This window comes from Manihot esculenta, chromosome 1 (assembly GCF_001659605.2).
Source record: "Manihot esculenta cultivar AM560-2 chromosome 1, M.esculenta_v8, whole genome shotgun sequence".
Lineage (NCBI taxonomy): Eukaryota > Viridiplantae > Streptophyta > Magnoliopsida > Malpighiales > Euphorbiaceae > Manihot > Manihot esculenta.
The window spans coordinates 32,090,916-32,108,589 of NC_035161.2; the positions used below are offsets into that span (position 1 = coordinate 32,090,916).

The 17,674-nt window shown below is 31.8% G+C and overlaps 4 protein-coding genes across 4 annotated transcripts; 3 read left to right on the top strand and 1 right to left on the bottom strand.

Moving 5' to 3' along the window:
* Window positions 1-225: 225 nt before the first annotated feature.
* LOC110600299 (WAT1-related protein At3g02690, chloroplastic) lies at window positions 226-4,981 on the bottom strand. The gene is made up of 7 exons (XM_021737118.2): window positions 4,222-4,981; window positions 3,729-3,776; window positions 3,225-3,347; window positions 2,342-2,491; window positions 1,999-2,170; window positions 1,683-1,743; window positions 226-925 (listed from the first exon to the last, which is right to left on the bottom strand). Exons 1-7 carry the CDS (start codon window positions 4,870-4,872, stop codon window positions 823-825), a joined length of 1,308 nt encoding a protein of 435 aa, XP_021592810.1. The 5' UTR covers window positions 4,873-4,981; the 3' UTR covers window positions 226-822.
* A 2,572-nt stretch (window positions 4,982-7,553) lies between these two features.
* Window positions 7,554-8,569, top strand: LOC110626629 (NDR1/HIN1-like protein 6). The gene has a single exon (XM_021772660.2). The coding sequence runs from the start codon at window positions 7,720-7,722 to the stop codon at window positions 8,476-8,478; it is 759 nt and encodes a 252-aa protein (XP_021628352.1). The 5' UTR covers window positions 7,554-7,719; the 3' UTR covers window positions 8,479-8,569.
* A 727-nt stretch (window positions 8,570-9,296) lies between these two features.
* Window positions 9,297-10,646, top strand: LOC110626731 (kunitz type trypsin inhibitor 104). The gene has a single exon (XM_021772792.2). It carries the CDS (start codon window positions 9,939-9,941, stop codon window positions 10,518-10,520), a length of 582 nt encoding a protein of 193 aa, XP_021628484.1. The 5' UTR covers window positions 9,297-9,938; the 3' UTR covers window positions 10,521-10,646.
* Window positions 10,647-15,304: 4,658 nt separating this feature from the next.
* Window positions 15,305-16,055, top strand: LOC110627025 (kunitz type trypsin inhibitor 111). The gene has a single exon (XM_021773247.2). It carries the CDS (start codon window positions 15,346-15,348, stop codon window positions 15,964-15,966), a length of 621 nt encoding a protein of 206 aa, XP_021628939.1. The 5' UTR covers window positions 15,305-15,345; the 3' UTR covers window positions 15,967-16,055.
* Window positions 16,056-17,674: the final 1,619 nt, after the last annotated feature.

Here is a 17,674-nt window from a genome sequence, read left to right on the forward strand (position 1 = left end):
ACACGAGGAATGCTGAAATATGGAGATTTTCCATCAAAGCCTACCAATTTTAATTTTATGAAGTGAAAACTAATATGCCAGAAAAATCACCTGTGGAGTAATGAAAAGTTACAATCTTCTCTCTTTTTTGTGTGTGTGAAAAACCAAGTCACATGCTACAAGACAATTGACTTCGCAAGTGTATGGCAAAATCTGCATTCGCCTCCTCTAAGTAGCAAGAGGTCATCAACCAGAAATTTTGATCCCATTACTTGAAACAAATGGTATTCCAAAGATTTTGCTATATTACAAATTTCTGACAAAAGAAGAAATATTAAACTATACAGATAAGGCCTAGTGCAAGTGCATGGGTGACCTGAGTTCGTTACTATGCTTTCTCCACCACAGTGGGCTCATCTTTAATCATCCAGGGGGGCTATTTAATCAGTATAGTTTACTTTGACAAAACTATGTTATATTAGAATTCACCTATATACATGTGACATAGAAATAAGATTAATTCTATGTGCTTCTCTGCTTAGAGGTGGACTAGAAAAAACTGAATTCAACCTGAGAACAAGCGATGTCGCGAGCCGGTCTCGAACTGAGAAAGTTTCATGCAATCAAGGAGCAGCCCAGTTGACACTTGACATAATAGCTGTCACTTAGAATCAACTCCTATTCATGGCATTTCTAGGAAGCCAATAGGACACATACTTCGATCTCTTGTAATCACCTTGATTGTAAATACATGCTACAAACATGTCTGTGTCTTGAGAATCATGAGGCAAGCCTGACTATCAGTACTTTCTACCCTTTCATGTTATACATTGGCAAAATATTTCATTCAGTACTGTCACGATAATTGACCATGTAGATTGCAATCAAAGTAACAATAGCGCCAACCAGTTGCGAAGGTGAGAAGGTCTCACCAAGATATAGAAACCTGTAGTCAGAAGCCCAAACACCAGCGAACAAACAAAACAAAAGGGATTGAATGTTATATTGAAGATTTAGGCTTCACTATTCCACATAAATAAAGTCCTAAAAAATATTTTCCTTCATTTTTTACTTTTTACATTAACTCATGTAGGGCTTTCAAGAAAATTTGATCAAACAAAAAGTTTCTTCATCAAAGGGCAAGGAAAATGCTTTCTTTTATCAAAAAAGGAAATCATTCTCTAGGATTTGACAAATTAATTAAAAAGGAATATCCTATAAGGAAATCATAGAAACATATATCTATCAGTCTATTGATCATCATTAATAATCCTTCACCTTCCCCGACTATCAACTGCAACTGTCAGTGAAAACCACAATGTAACATTTTCAGAAAAAATTTTCTTAGTCACTGATGAATAGAAAAATAAGTTCATGTAGGTTAATACATATGTTTTGAAAGAAAATTAATAATTTTCAATATACTCCAAACAACATAAAACTACTAACTAATGGTTTATTATCTTGCAACCAAATGATATACAACAAGCATTATTTTCTTGGAAGATGTTTTTCTCATAAAATATTCTAAATTTCTGAAGAAAAGTTATTTTCGGAGAAACAGATAAAGCCAAATGCATTGTTAATATAATAGACTTAGCCGCAGCTCAATTCATCTTCAGTCTAAAATTTGGTGTGAGAAAATTAATACAAACAATTTAATTGAGTCAGGTCTTTAACATCTTTTGATCAAAGAATCTTACCCAAAAATTGAAGCAAACATCGGGGTTAAAAAAGTGAGAGAACTGAGCTTTGTTAGGCTACCTGAAAATTTGTCAGCAACGAAAATCAGCTTCAAAACAAAAGCTAACAACTAAAATTATGGTCCATATATTTTGGTGCAGTTTATATATGCATCAATTATGCAACTATCAACACAAAAAAGGCAAAACATCATTTCAACCATGTAACATATGGCCAACCTAAAGTTTAATCAATGAAATGAACCATAATAAATTAAAATAGAAAATCAAATAAAAAAAAGGAAAGAAGTAAATAGAATGTAGTATAGAACGTAACCTTTTGTTGCACTGTAGAAGTATACCCCATAACTAATAGCACTTCCAAAAATAGAGGTATAAAGAAGTGCCAATATATCACTTCCTGTCAGTTCCTTAAGGCTCCCACTGAAGGCAGGATCATGATTGAGAATTGAGATCACCACAAGAGGGATACCACCAATAACCATATGCTGGAATTAAGGTCCATGTGAATTCTATTGCTTGTTGTCATTATTGAAACAATAAAAGGGCTGGACATCATGCAACATTCTAACGGAAACTCACAGCACTCTTGAATAATTATCAAGCACATGATTAGAAAAACAATAAAGATAATTCCTGAGCAATTCAGGATAACCTACCCATCCAGTTGCCATAACAGGATCAGAGTACTTAGTAACCCAGCGGACCATGACTGTGCCTACTGCCATGCTTTGAGCTGCAAGAAGCATCCACCATTCTCCACTTCCCCACAAAGAAAAATTACTCTCATCAATAGCAAGAGCAGGTAACTGCAGAATAAAACACATCATCATTCAATAAAAATAATGGCAAATGAGGAAATCCTATCAAGTTGTGATTTTGTACCATTCCAAAAACAGGAAGTAAAAAAGCAAAATTATTGTAATGCATCACATGCTCTATAACATAGCTACACAACGAGGGGGGAAAGAGACTGGCAATTTTTGGGAAAAATAAAGCATTTTCTGCAAATGTTTGAGAAAGAAAGGAATATGATGAATAACACTAAAATTACTAAACCAAAACTGTAGGGCAACAGAACATAGAGAAGCATGCTGCTGTGTAACCCTTTTCATCTTCCTCAGTTGTGGATGCTTTCCAACAAAAAGAAACTAAATAGGGGGGGGGGGGGGGGGGGAAGAAAAGAATACATCATAAATTCAAAGTTTTACCCTGAACCATTCGCACTCCTGAAATGTAACCTCTAAACAATAATTTGATCTAATGAAGCCCTTGAAGAATAAAGTGTGAGACAATTTATACTCTCCCGTAACATGGATTACATCCTAGTGCAGAGTTGAAGTTAAGGTTGAATCATAAAGTTCATGTATGAATTAAATTGTCAAAAAAAAAGGGTTATGTCCATGTAACCGTTTTGACAGATCATGTAAAATTACACCATAAAGGAATGAGAAAGTTCAATGATGGATTAAACAGTTATCCAATGTTAATCCCATCAAACCTGACTTTTATATGTAGAATAATAAAAAATCAGAAGATCACCTCAAGAAGTATAAGTCCTATTACACCAAGTACAAGGCCTGCCACTCCAACCAACCCAATGGATTCACCAAATAACAAGGCTGCAAGTACAGCCACTGTCAGAGGTTGTGAGTCAATTATAACCTGTAGTAAGAAGAAGGCATGAATTATGTCATCATTTGTTCTCCTATAAGCGAATACTATAGATGAGAGGCTATAGAATGTGTAGCAATCTAGATTCCTGTTCCCATCACTTAGTTTCCCACTGCAAAAAACTGTTCCATATTTGTGAATTTTAATTTAGTTCACGGTAAAAATATTTCTCACAAAATGAAAAAAATCTGCTAAACGATCCTCTTTAATTTTTCAAGTCAATTACTCTCACTGGCCAAAAGATACTAGAACTTAATTCTTAATTTTGAATTACAAGTATCAAGAAGGCAAAATGCAAGATTCACCAGAATGTAGAAGGAATCTAAGTTGAAATGAGACAAGGAGTAAAATTGTTGGACAAAGGAAACCTACACTGCCTAGACCCGCAGATGTCCTCTGCAATCCCTCAGCAAGAAATCCCTGTTTCATCATACGATTGATATCAGACCCAAGAAAAAAACTAAAATGCAGTATCAGATTCAGACCCAAGGAATCCCTGTTCCGGCATTACAATCGGAACACAGCAATTCTTACACTTCCCATACTCTTTATGTTTATCAATCCTTCCACCAGTTTAGAAGATTGTCCACACCAAAATGAACTAAATTACATCATATGTAACATTTTCAAGCATGGTTGCATGAATAATTGCATAATGTCATGAATTAATCTTTCAGTTGATTAGATAAAATAAACTCACTTCGTTTACACTTTACGGTCAGATTAAATTTTAATTAATTCATTTAACGGAAGTTATTGATAATACTAAATTTACTTTGTAATACCACATAAACTTTCTAAGACCGAGTAGAGAGAGAGGGAGAACATTTTTATTTTCTAAAAGGTAATTGACCAATTAGAGAACCTGGAAACAAGCGGCATCAACAAGGCCGAAGAGAGCGATGGAGAGCCAAGCAGTGAATCCAGAAGGCAGAGGCCTACCTTTGGACGCAGCAAATGCAACCAAAAGTAAGCCAGCAGGAATAAGCCGAAAAGCAGCCACAAAGAAGGGACCAACCAAAGGCAATACCTCCTTCATAGCCACCATAGCCGTGCCCCAAAAGAAGAACGGCGACACCAAAACTCCCGTCTCCACCATCATTTCCAATAAATCACTTTTCGATTCGTCTCCTCCTCCTCCTCCTTCCACCACGAACATTGTCCCATTGGTTTCGGAGGAGGGAGAAGAAGAGACAAGGCACTCCACATCTAGGCCTGTCCCCACGCAATCAAAATCCGGCGTTGACGAGGAATCACCGTTAGAATCGGATGATTTTGATTCCAATTCCACGTTTTTACTACTAGTGGTGCAGCTTCCAATGAAAATGTTTCTTCTTCTTCTGATTCTTGCATTATAACTATGATTACGAGTATGAGAAGATATGGAATGAGAAATACATGGCGGAGGAGAGAATTGAAATGAGGAGAAAGAGATGGAGCTGAATTTGACGGAAAGATTATGAGGTAGTGGAGAAGGAAAGGAATTGCAGAACCTTGAAGGAGAGAGTAGCTTCATGGCCACCTCTCTTCTTCTGCCCTTTCTGCTATGTTGGCTCAGCGCAGTAGAGTGCAGGGAGCAGGGTGAAGCCGCGACGTGCTGTATCAGCCATAAGAATGCCGGTAACGAGTGGCATACAACAAGTACACGTAAGCCTCTGCTGAGAACATCTAAAATATCTAATACATTAAACTATAAATAATTGCGAAAAACTTTCAAAAATATGAATATAATATAAATAATTCAATTATCAAAAATCAATTTTATAATATTTAAATAAAATCAGTTCATTAATTTAAATATATTAAATTTTTTTATGGATAAAATTTATAGAACGAAAGAATATATAATTAAATATATTTAAATTGAATAATTTTAAATTAAATAATAAATTTTATAAAAGATATAAACTTAATTGTAATTTGAATAAAAACATGTTGGATTTGTTTTGGGTTCACATATCTCACGGGCCTACTATTTTCTGTGCTTTATATTGGTTGTTGGTTTGGGCTTATAAGTTGGAGTTAACACTTTTTCACAGTTGGGTTGGTCGTATTTTTATTTATCAAAATAAAAATATTATAAAATAAAAAATAAAAGATTTATAATATTAAATAAAATTTTAATATTTTAAAAATAAAATTTATAATACTACTTCCATTCATTTTATAATTTTTATTTATTTTATTTTTTAATACATATTAAAAAATATAATTTTATTTATTAATTTTTAATTATATTTATATTAAATATATTAAATTTTATTAAATATTAAAAGATATTTTAAGAAAATTTTTTTAAAATAAAATAAAACTATTTATATATTTCTATAATATAAAAAAATAAATAACAATTTTAAAATAATAAAAAGTTAATAAAAATTATGAAAAGAAGAAAATTAAAAATACGTAATTCTCCAAAAATTCAAAACGAACAATTTTTTAATAGAAGCATTATGTGGAAAACAAGAACTTTATAAATCTAATGATCATTTTGACATAAAATAATTTTACAGGTGAATATTTAATTAATTCGGTTTAAAATTAAATTAAATTGAATAAATTAAAAATTAAAATTTTAATATTTATGTAAACTTAATCAAATTGATTTTAGTTAAAAATCAAATTGAACTGAATCAATCTGATTCGATTCGATTTGATTCAGTTTGATCGATTTAAATTTTTAATAATTTTTTTATTTTATATATTTTATTTTTAATATTTAAAATTTAATTAAAATATTTTAATTTTAATATAATTTAATCTCTTTATGTGATTAAAAATAATATATTATTATCACTAATCGATTCGATTTGATTTTTTAATTTTTTTCTAATCAAAATCGTATCGAACCAAACTGAAATAATATTGAATTTTTAAAATTAAAAATCGAACTAAAATAAAATGAATAAAAAATTGAATTAAAATTTTAAATTAATTCAATTTGATAAATTTTTTTAGTTTGAATGAAATATTACCCACCCCTATATAAAATTATAATTAGAAGGATTATTAAAATGGAAAATTTTATGAGTCAAAATTGGAGGTAATTCACGCGTGTAGTCCACCTAAATTTAACTAACCTTTTATATATATATATATTGAAAATTAGCTAACCTTATATTCTAGCACTATAATAATAATAGAGATAAATATTATTAAGATAAATAAAGCCACGACATCATGCTGCTTCCTAAAATTCATTTATTTATAAATTTATTTGAAAATTAGTTAACCTATACTCTTACTTCTTCCACACCCTTGCTTAGATAATTAGCCCCACTACATTGCAAGTCATATATGACATTTTCAGAAGGCAAATTTCAATTCTATATACTATTCGCTTTGGCCCCTATTGCAAATATATATATATAAATCTTGAGGATTTCCATTTGATTGTGCTTTAAATGCAGTCCCGATGTTAAAAAAAAAAAAAATTTATGCATATATTTTTTTATTAAAATAATATTGTATTACTTATAAAGGTATAAGTAAAGGTATGTCAGAATATTTTTTGGCAAATATTAAAGTCAAGAAGGGTTAGGTGAAGGACACGCCCATGTGGCTGATGGGTCTCTTTTTGCCAAATTAACAAGTGGAAATAGACATTAATTATTTAATTGAAGCAGCCTAGAAAGGCAGGACTATTTCAAGCTTCCATTCCTCACCCATGGAATGGAAGCTTCTAAGCTTTATTAGAGCATTGACCCCAACAATTTTCTTACTAATTAGTTTCTTCTTTAGCTTTAATTTCCTTTTTTCTAAACCATATGTTTTATATAAACTATGTTACATTCTCATAACAAAATGACAAAAGTAAGTTTGATAAATATATTTTTATTGTTTACCCTATCATCAAGCAAGAATTTTTCTGAGCCACTCTTATCTGGACAGTTGCGACTGCTTTGGTTGTAGCAGCAGCGTTTGTGTTAAACTTTATTTAATTGAGGATATATTTTTAATAATTGCAAGTCAATTAATCTCCATTGTTCTTCCTAGATACGCCACCCAATTTATATATATATATATAGAGGATTATCGTAACATGTGTGAAATATGACTAAGCCTGACGAGGAGCAAGAAATTTCCTGCGCAATTTTAATTAGAGAAGACAAACGCGTGGTTGAAAAGGAAGGCATTGAGAAGAAAACTCGCATTTCATATTCATATATATATAACATAAACTTTCTTCTCCATAATAGTCAAAGAAAGGAAGCTTCAAAACTCTGCACTTTGTGACCTAATAAATCTTCATTTTTAACCAACCTTTCCTTATAAAACCTGCATTCAATTTCATCACAAGAGAACCCATTTCCATTTCTCCACCCACCCAGATCAGAAAAAAAACAAGAACAAGAAATTATCAATGGCAGATCAGCAAAAAATCCATCCAGTCACCCAAGATGTGGAGGCAGCACAGCCACCCACTGTTCCATTAATGCCTAGGAACTCTTCCAAGTCCGATAAAGGTGACCCTGTCGAGCATTTTCCTCCATTGAAGCGTACTATTCCAGTGATGCACTCTAAACCGCCCAAGAGAAGAAGTTGTTGCTGCAGGTGCTTGTGTTGGACTCTCAGTCTCATTTTGCTCCTTATAGTCATTATTGGAATAGTTGCCGGAATCCTCTACCTTGTTTTCCGTCCAAAACTGCCAGATTATTCGGTGGATAAACTGCAAATAACCCAGTTCAATCTCAGTAGCGATTCAAGCTTATCTGCTGCGTTTGATGTGACAATTACTGCGAAAAATCCAAACAAGAAAATCGGTATCTACTACGAAGGAGGGAGCCATATAAGCGTCTGGTATACAGGGACGAAACTATGCGAAGGGTCACTGCCGAAATTCTACCAGGGACACCGGAACACAACAGTGCTCATCGTGCCATTGACAGGGCAAACACAGGACGCCAATGGGTTGTTAACTTCTCTGCAACAGCAGCAGCAGGAGACTGGAATCGTTCCTTTGAACCTTAGGGTCAAGCAACCTGTGAGAATAAAGCTGGGCAAGTTGAAGCTGATGAAGGTGAGTTTTTTGGTCAAGTGCAGGCTAGATGTGGATAGCTTATCTGCCAATAACGCCATTAGAATTAGAAATAGTAGTTGTAAGTTTAGGCTCAGGCTATAATTAAGTTATTATTATTATTATTATCTATTATATCTGTACATGCCCATTTGGGCAGATATTTTTTTTTTTTAAAATTTTTTAAACCCTTTTACTGCCATAGCTAAAAGTGGAGGATTATTTATTTATTTATTATATTTGTCATTTTTTCCTCCATATTATTTACATATATATGCTTGTACTTGGTATTTATTAATTCAGTCATACGTTTTGTTTAGAAAATTATATTTCATGTATTTATTAACCAATTGAGCACAAAAAATAAAAATTATAATAGATAGAAGCATTCAAATATGTTAGCATTTAAAACAAGGATTATGAGCATAGTAGTAGAGTAGATTGTAGTGGTAAAATTCAAACATATATAATCCAAGCTTGATTTGCCATGGAGCTTGTTTTATTGCCGTACCAAAACTCAACAGTTAATTTTTTTTATTTAATTTTAAATTTTAAATTTACAAAATTACTCAGGCCAACAGGCTTGCTGGGTAAGTGAAGCTCAGGATGAGCAAAAATTGAGAAAATGAAAATCCTTCCAGAAGAAAACATTTTCTTTTGAGGCATGGCAGATGGTGCCACAAGTATTTGGGTCCGACGCATTCTTTCCTCTAAGCTCCTGCTTCTCCTCTTCATTGAGATCAAAGAATCCTCTACATGCATCAACCGTTGATTCCATTAAGCCCTCTGCCACTCGATGATTAGTCACCTAGTCACCACAGCTGCCAAATCATCGAGAGGTTTATTATTAATATTTTTTAAATATAAATTATTTTTTTTATAGAAATTTAAATTATTATTAATAGAAAAAGAGAATAAATTTTAATTTTAAAATAATATTGTAAATTATCCTAAATTTATTTATTTGATGTGAGAAATGCAAAAAATAATGAAGTAGATTGAATATGTAAAATGAATTAAGGAAGAGGAACGAGAAACCAATTCTTGGGTGTGGAACTTGAATTTGGGCTCTCGTGTTTTCTTATTTAAATATATATATGTATAATTTTATTATAATTACTATATCTAAAAACTATAATTATAATATTTTTTATTTATCATAATTATTTGTAAAAAGAAACGCTAGTTACCAAATCTATCCACCATTAATTGTTCGTAGGATGAAAATGGAAAACTAATTTTACCAATTTAAAATCCCATAATAATAAAAAACAATTACGGGTGTGGTCAGGGTCAGCTATAGCTGCGTGGGGATTGAAACTGCAAGTCTTATTTGAACTTATCCATCATTCCAAATTGCGAGTTATAAACTCGGAGACTTCATCACAGTTGGGCAATTTGACTTTTGCATGCCGTGCCTCCTCCACCCATCTCGCAGGAAGTCGATCCCATGTCCGTTCCATCACCTATAAATATCTTCACCTCACCTACCCTTTGCTTCAGAATCCCATAAACCATTAATCACCAATTCAATTCCCAACCACTTTTAACCTTCTTTAGCGACCATGTTTAGAATGATTGGAAGCTTCAGCTTCGTATGGCTTCTCATGACCATATCCACTGCAGCTCAAACCCCCGCAGTGCTAGACACCACCGGTCAGCCTCTTAGGAGCGGCGTAGAGTACTATGTGCTTCCAGCTGCAACTGACACTGCTGGTGGTTTAACTCTGATGAATCGCACTGACTCCTGCCCATTATACGTTGGTCAGGAACCTCTTTCAACCGTTGTATCACCAGGTCTTCCCGTCATCTTCACACCATTTTCTGCTGGAGACGGTATCATCAGGGAGAGCAGAGACTTGAGGATTGCATTTTCAGCTGTCTCCATTTGTGCTCAATCAACATCATGGAGGGTGGGCGAGGAGGATGCGGAGACGTCAAGGAGATTTATAGTGACAGGAGGAGAGCAGAGTTACTTGAGGATTGACAAGAATGGAGGTCTTTATGAGTTGGTGTGGTGTCCCGGTGAGTCCTGTCCAGATTGTGGAAGGCCAAGATGTAGTTCTGCTGGTATTTTGATTGAAAATGGGAAGAGATTGTTGGCCTTGGATGGCCCTGCTTTTCCCTTCCGATTTAGGAGAGCTTAGTTTATTCTCCTCGTATTCATAACTTCTTTGCATTGTATTAATTAGTAAATAAATGCTGAAGTCTCATATCCCTCTTAATCTAAAGTGTAGTTTGGCATGAGAAGATTATTTTCTGACCAAGTGAACTTTCCAGTAACTAATTTCAAAAAATAAAAAAAATATTAATAATTAAAAATTTAAAAATAAATAAAAGTAATTTATATCATTACACTTACAGATTTAGTCTGATAGTAATTAAATCTCAATAAATTTAAAAAATTTCAAATTTTACTCAAATTTTACTTTTCTAATTTTCATTTAAAAAAAAAAAATTATAACACGTTGCAAATGTTAATTTTACTGGCTAAATTATATATTTAACATTTTTAAATTATAAAAGATAGGCTCCTATTAAAAATATTAAGATCAATTCTTTTAGTAGTCATAATTAATTTACCAAATTCTATTTAATATACAACAATCAAATTAATTTTATAATTTCAAATCATTAAAATTTAAAGAATAAAAATAATAAAAGTTTTAAATAGTAATTTTTATATAGTTGACCCGATTGATAGATAGAATAATGATGTTAATTATTAATTAAGATTCATCCCTTCAAATTTTGACAAACTAAAACAAAAAATGTAAGGAATACTCTTTTTTTTTTTTTTAGCTGCAAAATTATTGATTGTATTAATAAAATTTTATCAAATAAAGAGAGATATTATTCCAAACAGAGAGACGATTATACCTAATAGATTCTCTAGTCAAAGTATGAGCAGTTAGAATAGTATCACGATAAACTCATCTAACAAAAATATCAGTTCTAGAGTCTAATAAATATTTACAATCATTCAAAATCAAACCCCTGCATAAGATAATTTGGCAAAGATGCTACTCAAGTGCATGTCGAAACCCCTGCATAAGATAATTTGGTAAATATACTCTTCTTTCTTTCTCATCTCTCGAGTATAAATCATTAAAGTCTCCCGAACAAAGTCACGGAAAAGAGTTTTTACGAGATAAACCTCGAATAAGATTTCAAGACTGACGTCGTCATTGCGATTTTGGAAACCTATAATAACTAGTAAACCTCCATTGAACATGACTTTCCGAAACAACCGAATCAATAAAATTTGAAGAAAAACCAACCAAACAGATACATGACTCTTTCACATTAATAGAATGCCTCCTTCCAATCCTTGTCTATTGACTGAGAAACAATCATCAAAATATAAAAAATTAAGAAAAAATTTCATACAAGAACTAAGAGCTTTTGTTTCCATAAAAAATAAAATGTCCGGCTTGTAACTAGTAACCAAATCCTTCAATGGATTAACTGTCCGAAGATTGCCGAGTCCTCGGCAATTCCAACACAGGACGATCATTGCTTTCGGCTATCCTGACCTTTGACGGGATGAGCCGCTTCGATAGTCAATTGATGTAGATCGTCTTCCATGGAGAAGGGAAAAGAAGAAGTTAGGTTTAAGGAAGAGGAAAATGCGAGAGTATCGAGTCACAGAGGGAACACAGAGGGAAACTTAGCAACCAAGTCATGTAAGGAATACTCTTAAAACTCGTTTTGTAAAGGGATATAATGAAATATTTGAATATACTTTTTAAAGATATAAAATTAAAGCTTCGATGCAATTTTCCCTTTGTGATCCCTTTGTACCTCGATGCTCTCGCCTTTTTCTCTTCTTTAAACCTAACTTCTTTTTTCCCCTTCCCCATGAAAGACATCTGCATCAATTGACTATCGACGAAGAAGAAGATGTTGTTGTCCCTATTAAGAGTTTCAGAGATATTTTGATCGTCACTTATGATTTCTATATGGTGGGGGTATTTCTCACATACAATTCAATAAATTTTCAGAATATGCAGATCTCATTTGCAGATTTATGACATCCTTTAGAGGGGGTATCTATTATGGAATTAGAGGCAAAAAGATATCTGTTTCGGTTTTTTAATAATGTTGATTTTGAAAATATAGAGAATGGGAGCTTTTGATTGTACAATCGATTCCTGCTTGCTTGGAAGGAGATACAAGATAATGAAAATCCTCTCCATATCTCTCTAACTCATTCTGATTTTTGGGTTCTGATTAAAAACCTCCATTCTGGTTATTATAACGAGACGTTGGCTAAATTGTTCGGAGATTTTGTTGGCCACTATAAAGAGTATGATATGAAAAATGCTTCAGTTATGTCGCCGGGCCCTATGAGAGTTAAAGTTTGGTTGGACATTTGGCAACCGTTGAAATGGTGGAAGAAGTTTGTTGGAGATGATGATACTGTGTTTACTGTGAAGTTTCAATATGAAAAACTGACTATTTTTTGCTATCTATGTGGAAAACTGGGTCATGTGGAGACTTTCTGTGACTTGCGGCTGAGGTTGAAGAAAGAAGATATCAAGTTTGGTTGGGGTGATTTCCTTAGAGCACCTGTTCGTCGGAACCAGAGACTAACAAGCCTATAACTACGTGATTTCGGCAATTCTGCTTCGTCGGGATTTGTGGCAGGATTGACATCAACTAGCAATTTTGAAAACACTAATTTGGCAGCACATAATAGGCAATTCTGCTTATTTGGCAAAAGTCAACCCATTGTAAATAAGGAGATCGATGACCATATTATGGCCATGGACAAGAATTCTGTGGGTCAAAACAGTTCTAATAAGTTTGATGAGGAGATTGCAGCCTGAATAAATGATGATGCTAAAAAAAGGCTAAAAAACACTAAACATAACGTTGTTACATGTTTTTCTTCCTCTCAACAGGATGCCTCTAACAACACCCCTGCAAATGTTAATTTCACAAGCAACAGTGAAGCGACTCATCCTGTCAAAGGTCGGGATAGCCGAAAGCAATGGTATTCCTGTGTTAGAAATGCCGATGACTTGAAAATCCTCAGACAATTAATGCATTGAAGGATTTGGTTACTAGTTACAAGCCGGACATTTTATTTTTGATGAAAACAAAAACTCTTAGTTCTCGTATGAATTTTTTTTTGTAATTTTTTACATTTTGGTGGTTGTTTCTTAGTCAATAGATAAAGATTGGGAGGAGATCTTTCGTTAATGTGGAAGAGTCATGTGTGTTTCTGTGGTTGATTTTTCTTCAAATTTTATTGATTCGGTTGTTTCGGAAGGTAATGTTCAATGGAGGTTTACTAGTTATTATGAGTTTTCGGAATAGCAACGACAACGTTAGCCTTGGAACCTTATTCTAGTTTTATCTTGTACAAGCTCTCTTCCGTGGTTTTGTTCGGAAGACTTTAATGATTTATACTCGAGAGATGAGAAAGAAGGAGGAGTATTTTTGTCAAATTATCTTATACAGGGATTTAGACAGACACTTGAGGAGCATTTTTGTCAAATTATTTTATATAGGGGTTTGGTTTAGAATGATGGTAAATCTTTGTTAGACTCTAAAACTGATATTTCTATTAGATGAGTTCGCCGTAATACTACTCTAACTGTTCATATAAAAAATTTATTATATATAATCGTCTCTCTAGTTTGGATAATATCCTTTTTGTTTGATAGAATTTTATTATAATTTTTTTGAAAAAAGTATTTAAATTATGAAAATTAATTATTTTAATTTTATAAACAATTAAATTTTAAATAATTATATATTTAATTAAAATTCAACGTGTCGCATAAAAAGTAACTTTTTTTTTTAAACAGCATAAAAAAGTAACTTTAAATGCAATTGTTATTAAAATACCTAAAAACATGTTTTAAAAATGAAACGAGGATTTTTTTTCTTAATCTACAAGTAAAAGTATTACAAATAAATATGTAAACTTATTTTTATTATTTACAAATTATGTTAATCATATTATAATTTAAGTTTAATTCTTTTATTAATTTAAAAAATATTTAAGACTTTAATTGTATGAATTTTCATATTTATAGTTTAAATTTTTAATTTTAAATAAAAATATTTTAATTTTTAAATTTATTATAATTATAATAACTTTTTAAATTAATTTTAATTATATTTAAATTAGCTCACTATGTTTCATTAATTTTATCATATAAGTAACTTAATTAACTTAAATTAAATTTTGATTAAGATTTTAAACTCCTAATTATTTAAAATCTTCAATTAAAATTTTTATTTAATTATAAAAGAATTAAATATTTTAATTATATAATTTAAAATTTTCATGAAATTAAGAATTTAGAATTTTAATTAAAATTTAATTCCAATAAATTGTTTATATAATAAAAATAATAATATATTCAATTTACATTTAATTAAAATTAATTTAAAAAATTACTATAATTATAATAAATTTAAAAATTAAATTTTTTTAATTTAAAATTAAAAATTTAAACTATAAATATAAAAACTGGCGTTAAATCAATAAACCTTTAAAAAGTTGTAATTTTAAAACCTTTTAAATCTATTAATTTAGTACCCACATAATTAACCAGATTGTAAGTATATTGGAGTAAATTTTTTTAAAAATCTTATTTTAAAAGTAAAAAATTTTTCGTTCAAAAAAACTCTAATTAATTTATAAAATTTCTTGTCAGAATAAAATTTTAATTTTACAAACATCTAAATTATCAAAATGAATATGAATATAGTTTAATATAAAACTAAAATTAAAACAGTTTATACAACATTTAATTTGAAGAAAGTATATTTTTATTTAAAATATTCATGAAAAGGGTTAAATTTTGTAGTTGTTAATTTTTGTGGTAAAGATTTAATTAATGACTACAAAATATTAAAAATTAAACCCTTTTCACTAATGTCCGCACCCTATAAATTCCTTACCCGTTAATGAACTCAATTCCCAACACCTTAAACTTTTCTTTAGCGACCATGTTGAGATTGATTGGAAGCTTGAGCTTCCTATGGCTTCTCATGGCCATATCCACTGCAGCTCAAACCCCAGCAGTGCTAGACACCACCGGCCGGCCTCTTAGAAGCGGCGTAAGGTACTATGTGCTTCCAGCAGCAACTGATATCGCTGGTGGTTTAACGCTGATAAATCGCACCGACTCTTGTCCATTATACGTTGGTCAGGAACCTCTTTCGACCGTTGTATCACCAGGTCTTCCGGTCATCTTCACACCATTTTCTGCCGGAGACGGTATCATCAGGGAGGGAAGGGACTTGAGGATTGAATTTTCAGCTGTCTCCATTTGTGCTCAATCCACAGCATGGAGGGTAGGTGAGGAGGACGCAAAGACGTCGAGGAGATTTATAGTGACAGGAGGAGAGCAGAGTTACTTCAGGATTGACAACAATAGAGGTCTTTATGAGTTGGTGTGGTGTCCCGGTGAGTCCTGTCCGGATTGTGGAAGGCCAAGATGTGGTTCTGCTGGTATTTTGATTGAGAATGGCAAGAGATTTTTGGCGTTGGATGGCCGTGCTTTTCCCTTCCGATTTAGGAGGGCTTATCGGCGGCACCGACTTAGTTTATTGTCCTTGTTTTCTTAAATTCTTGGCATTGTGTTAGTAAATAAACGCCAAAAATCTCAAAAATAAAACGTATCCATCCTAATCTAAAGACCTTTTTAATTATCTCATAGATTACATTTTTAAAATAAATTTGCATGGACATTTATAATACAGAAAATCGATTCAAAGAAAAATATATACATGAATTAGGTGCTATAATTTCAGTATTATTCTTTATTTGTTACGCATGATATTCAAGAAAAAGAAATAATATTAAAGGGAACCGCCATAATAGTCGAAAACAAAAATTCAAACTTTTTAGTTCTTGACAGCTTGGTGCATGTATTCAATCAACATTATACGATTTACTCTGAATATTAACCGTTTGAAACAAATGATAAAACCTTTAGACAATTGATATGAACCACAACAGAGACGATTAATATAAACCATAACAGACCTGAAAATAAATATTTAAATTTGAAGGCTGAAAATATTTTTTTTTTAACAAAAAATATATAAAAAAAATTTATACTATTAACGTAAAAACAATCGAAAAGATAGGGAAATCAAATCAAATTTCCAAACTCGAAATGCACCCGTTGTAATAAGTGAGTAACTGTATTCGCATACCTATAACTAAAACAATATTTAGTTTCAACAATCTTATAAAAAAAGATTTACAATGAAAAACAATAAATTTAAATGAAAATTTATGAAATTAAAAGAATTAATAGCTTGAATAACGGAGAGATCAAAATATGTTACCATCTTTCATCTTTGATCCAATTTAAGACTTTACAAATGTCAATAATTTAAGCAAATTTTATAGTAAAAAGAGCTCCTTCTATGTTAAGCTCGTGCTGCAATAAAATGACTAACAACGTCTCGAACTATAAAATCTAGACTAGCACTTATAGAGATATCAGCATTAACCTTCATCCAATTTTCAAGTGGTCGTTGCCAAGGACAACAAGAATCTATAGAAACAAAATATAAAATCAGAAAAGAAATTACAGATGAGTTTTAAAGAAAATGAATAGTCGTATGAAACACTTGATCTAAAGATTTACCAATGTGATTCTAGACAATAGAATTGAGGTTTATCTAAAGAGCCCAATAAATCATAAAAATTAATGTGCTCACATCAGTCCATTAATTCGAAAATTTAAAAGCCATATTTTGATCCGGATGTCCTTAATAACCAACGAATGGCGAGTGCTTTTCCTTGTGTGGATCCTATTTCAATGGGAACTTGATGAGTCGATCTGCCTACACGTTTTATTTTTACTGCTATATCGGGAGTTACTCCACATATTGCTTGAGGTAAAAGGTGAAGTTTGAATAAAAATCTCACAAAACCAATTCATCAAACTAGGCAAACTAGGAAATTGCCAACCTAAATAAGTTAACATTCAAATATTCCTAGAAAAAGAATATTGAATTAAAACATACATAATTGTTTCAGTCCTTTGATTACACACAGGACAAAGAGAAGATACCTGCACTTGATGACATTGCAAAACAAAAACACAAGAAAACACATTAGAAAGACCACGCCAAACAAAATTTAGAATCTTAGAAGGAACATGACTGTCAAAACTTAGACCACACCCATAAATTGAAGGCATAGGAGAGCCGTGAGATTGAAGCCATTTGCATGCACTCTTAATCGAATATAAGTCCTTTTATTCAAATTTTCAATTAAAACAATTAAAAATGGAGGCTAAACCCAAACAAATAAAAA

Excerpts from the sequence above, each read along its gene's own strand:
- LOC110600299 (XM_021737118.2), bottom strand. The coding sequence starts at position 4,872 with ATGAAGCTACTCTCTCCTTCAAGGTTCTGCAATTCCTTTCCTTCTCCA. Across the intron at positions 2,171-2,341 it reads CTGTTATGGCAACTGGATGG|CATATGGTTATTGGTGGTAT; the intron begins GTAGGTTATCCT and ends CCTTAATTCCAG. Across the intron at positions 926-1,682 it reads ATGTTTGCTTCAATTTTTGG|GTTTCTATATCTTGGTGAGA; the intron begins GTAAGATTCTTT and ends TTCTGACTACAG.
- LOC110626629 (XM_021772660.2), top strand. The coding sequence starts at position 7,720 with ATGGCAGATCAGCAAAAAATCCATCCAGTCACCCAAGATGTGGAGGCA.
- LOC110626731 (XM_021772792.2), top strand. The coding sequence starts at position 9,939 with ATGTTTAGAATGATTGGAAGCTTCAGCTTCGTATGGCTTCTCATGACC.
- LOC110627025 (XM_021773247.2), top strand. The coding sequence starts at position 15,346 with ATGTTGAGATTGATTGGAAGCTTGAGCTTCCTATGGCTTCTCATGGCC.